The 2,796-nt window shown below is 31.5% G+C and overlaps 1 protein-coding gene across 1 annotated transcript in view; it reads left to right on the top strand.

The window, feature by feature from the left end:
- LOC111679230 (neural cell adhesion molecule 1-B) overlaps nucleotides 1-2,548 on the top strand; it is a 32,856-nt gene extending 30,308 nt beyond the window's left edge. Inside the window, exons 3-5 of the mRNA XM_046949261.1 lie at nucleotides 528-641; nucleotides 1,289-1,420; nucleotides 2,388-2,548. Of these exons, the coding sequence (XP_046805217.1) occupies nucleotides 528-641; nucleotides 1,289-1,420; nucleotides 2,388-2,548 (407 nt within the window). The remainder of the gene's footprint in view (nucleotides 1-527; nucleotides 642-1,288; nucleotides 1,421-2,387) is intronic.
- The last annotated feature ends 248 nt before the right edge of the window (nucleotides 2,549-2,796 follow it).

Below are 2,796 nucleotides of genomic sequence, written 5' to 3'. Positions count from 1 at the left end.
AGTTCAGTTCTAGTTCAGTTCTAGTTCAGTTCTAGTTCAGTTCTAGTTCTGTTCTAGTTCAGTTCTAGTTCAGTTCTAGTTCAGTTCTAGTTCAGTTCTAGTTCAGATATTACCACTAGTTTGTCGGGGTATAATTGAGTTTTACTCATTATGCCTGTCTTTCTGCAAGATGGATATATTGCGGTATATCTTGGTTTAACTCATACATAAATTATGATCGTTGAGTTTCATGGGTGTACCTTTCCTTTTGTGATTATCTTCTCGGCGTAAAATAAATATTTACTCATAATGTCATTCCGGAATTTCCTTCTTCTTGTCGGGGAATAATAAGAGATGACAGTCACTTTGCAAACTGAAAAACTCTGCTTAGAGATTAAAGAGCCTAGTACCGAGTCTGATCGTTGAACTTAAAAGGAATACTGTTGTGGTGATTCAGCTGATAATACCAAAAATTTTGATTTTATAAAAATGTCACTATAAAAATTAATATTTCAAAATATTTTATTTCTTGTCTCAACTCTTTACAGGATCGTTGGCATTATTTTTCGAACACATTGCTTTGGAAGACAAGGGCAATTGGACATGTGAAGTTAATTCTAAAGATATAAAAGAACGAATATCCTTTGAGTTATTAGTATATCGTATGTATTTCAATTGTAATGGTAGACAATTTCTCGCAGAATTCAAGGATTTTATACTTTTTTAGTTTTTTCTCTTAAAACCTTTAAGTTTATGTTGTTTATTATGTTTTCATTTTTTGTTTTTTTCTTCATCGAAAATTCAACTCATTTTTCTTTTGAAACTACAATGAAATCGTATGATATTTTCAAGTTTTATGTTGTTGTTTTGGTTTATTATTTCTGGTCAAAATCCTAATCCTGTTGTCAATTTACGCTTGGCTTTTTGTTGCACCACTGGTTAGTTGGTTGGTTGGTTGTTTTTATGTAAGAGAAACAGACAGACAGAGAATCCTTTTATTTATTTATCCAGCCATCCAAACAACTAACTAAACCAACTAAACCAAACAGTCACCCAACCAACCAAGCACCATCCATCCAAATAGTCATCCATTATTCTTGCTAGAGAGTTGCCATCTAAATGCAAGTTTTGTTGCAACACACATACACATTATGTTCTATTTCTGTTGTTGTTTTTTGTTTGTTTTCAATTTCGCTTTTTTAATTTTCTCTTTCGTTTTTTGTTGAAATTCTTGTTTATTTCTATTGTCCGTTTGACTCCTGTCCTGTCACATTGTGTAAATATCTTTCCGCATCCTTTTTTATTGTAGAAAAAATATCCTTTGACAAAACGGAACTTGTGCAGTCAGCTAGAGAAGGTCGTGATGCTACCGTTCATTGTTTGGTGAAAGGTGATCCAGCACCTGCCATTTCATGGCTTTTCAATGGAGAGTCTATAACAAGTAAGTGTCATATTTATTGTTGTTGTTGTTGTCGCTACTTTTGTTTTATCCTTGTTTATTGTTATGGCTGTTGTTGCAGTTGTTGTTAAGAAAACAATATGGTTTTCTGTTAGTTTATTGTTAAGAAGCTGTTAAAAGATTACCGTAGATGGATTTGGCACACAGGACATTCTTTAAAATCGAAAACAAAAAAATGTCCTGGAAATAATTTAAAATTTGTTCGGAACGGAATTATTTCATATTCTTGAATAGTAATCGTCTATAGTTTGGACTATAGCCTCTTCTATAGTCTGGCCTATAGTCTCCTATTTAGCCTGGACTATAGTCTCGTCCTTAGTCTGGACTGCAGTTTAATCTATAATCTAGACAACAATCTCGTTTATAGTCTGAATTATAGTCTGCACTATGTTGTTAATTATTCTCCGGACTTTAGTCTCACCTTTAGTCTGGACTACAATCTCGCCTTTTGTCTGGACTATAGTCTCATCTATAGTCTGGACTACAATCTCGCTTATAGCCTTGTCCAAAGCTTGGACAACAAACTTCTTTTTGGCTGGACTACAGTCTCGTCTATAGTCTTAATTGTAGTCTGGACTACAAACATCAATAGTCTGGACTATGGTTCCGTCTATAGTCTATATCATAGTTTTGCCACTAGTCTGGATTGCAGTCTCGTCTATAGTCTGGACTATAGTTTGAACTATAAACTGATGTTAAGTTAACAAACTCTCTCTTTAAAGAAAAAAAAACTAATTTTTCTTTAAACATTTTTAAAATATCTTATTTTTTATTTTTAACTCTAATAAAAAATTCTACTTATTGCCATCTAAGTAATATGCATATGTAGTAGTAAATATTTACATAAATAACATATATGTACTCATAAATATATTTATTTATTATTTTCCATATACTTATTACATATTTTCTAATATCTTATGTATGCTTCTTTTTGATTGATTTACAGTTTCTAACAGCACAAAATATCGTACAATTTCAAATGGTCTTTATATCAAGAATGTAACGCAAGCAGATGCTGGTGAATACACATGTCGTGCAATGCGTATCACATCGACTTTTGCTGATTCCGATCAGATAACGATACTACTGAGAATTCAACGTAAGTAGAAATATACACATGAATAGATAAAAATAAACAGTGGGTTATACAAGTAATCGATACATGATATTAATTTCTAATAATAAAAATGGTTTCTTAGTAGTACTTTAATCATCCATTTAATGGCAGAGTTTTGCTATAAACTTTAATAATAGTTTATAAATATTGGAGTAAATACTTAGACGTTGTATTACTTTTATTAAATACTCTACTCTACTTCTGCATCTATTGACAAAAGACAATAGATGCAATAAAA

This window comes from Lucilia cuprina, chromosome 2 (genome assembly GCF_022045245.1).
Source record: "Lucilia cuprina isolate Lc7/37 chromosome 2, ASM2204524v1, whole genome shotgun sequence".
Taxonomy (NCBI): Eukaryota; Metazoa; Arthropoda; class Insecta; order Diptera; family Calliphoridae; genus Lucilia; species Lucilia cuprina.
This window is presented reverse-complemented; position numbering and strand designations above follow the sequence as displayed.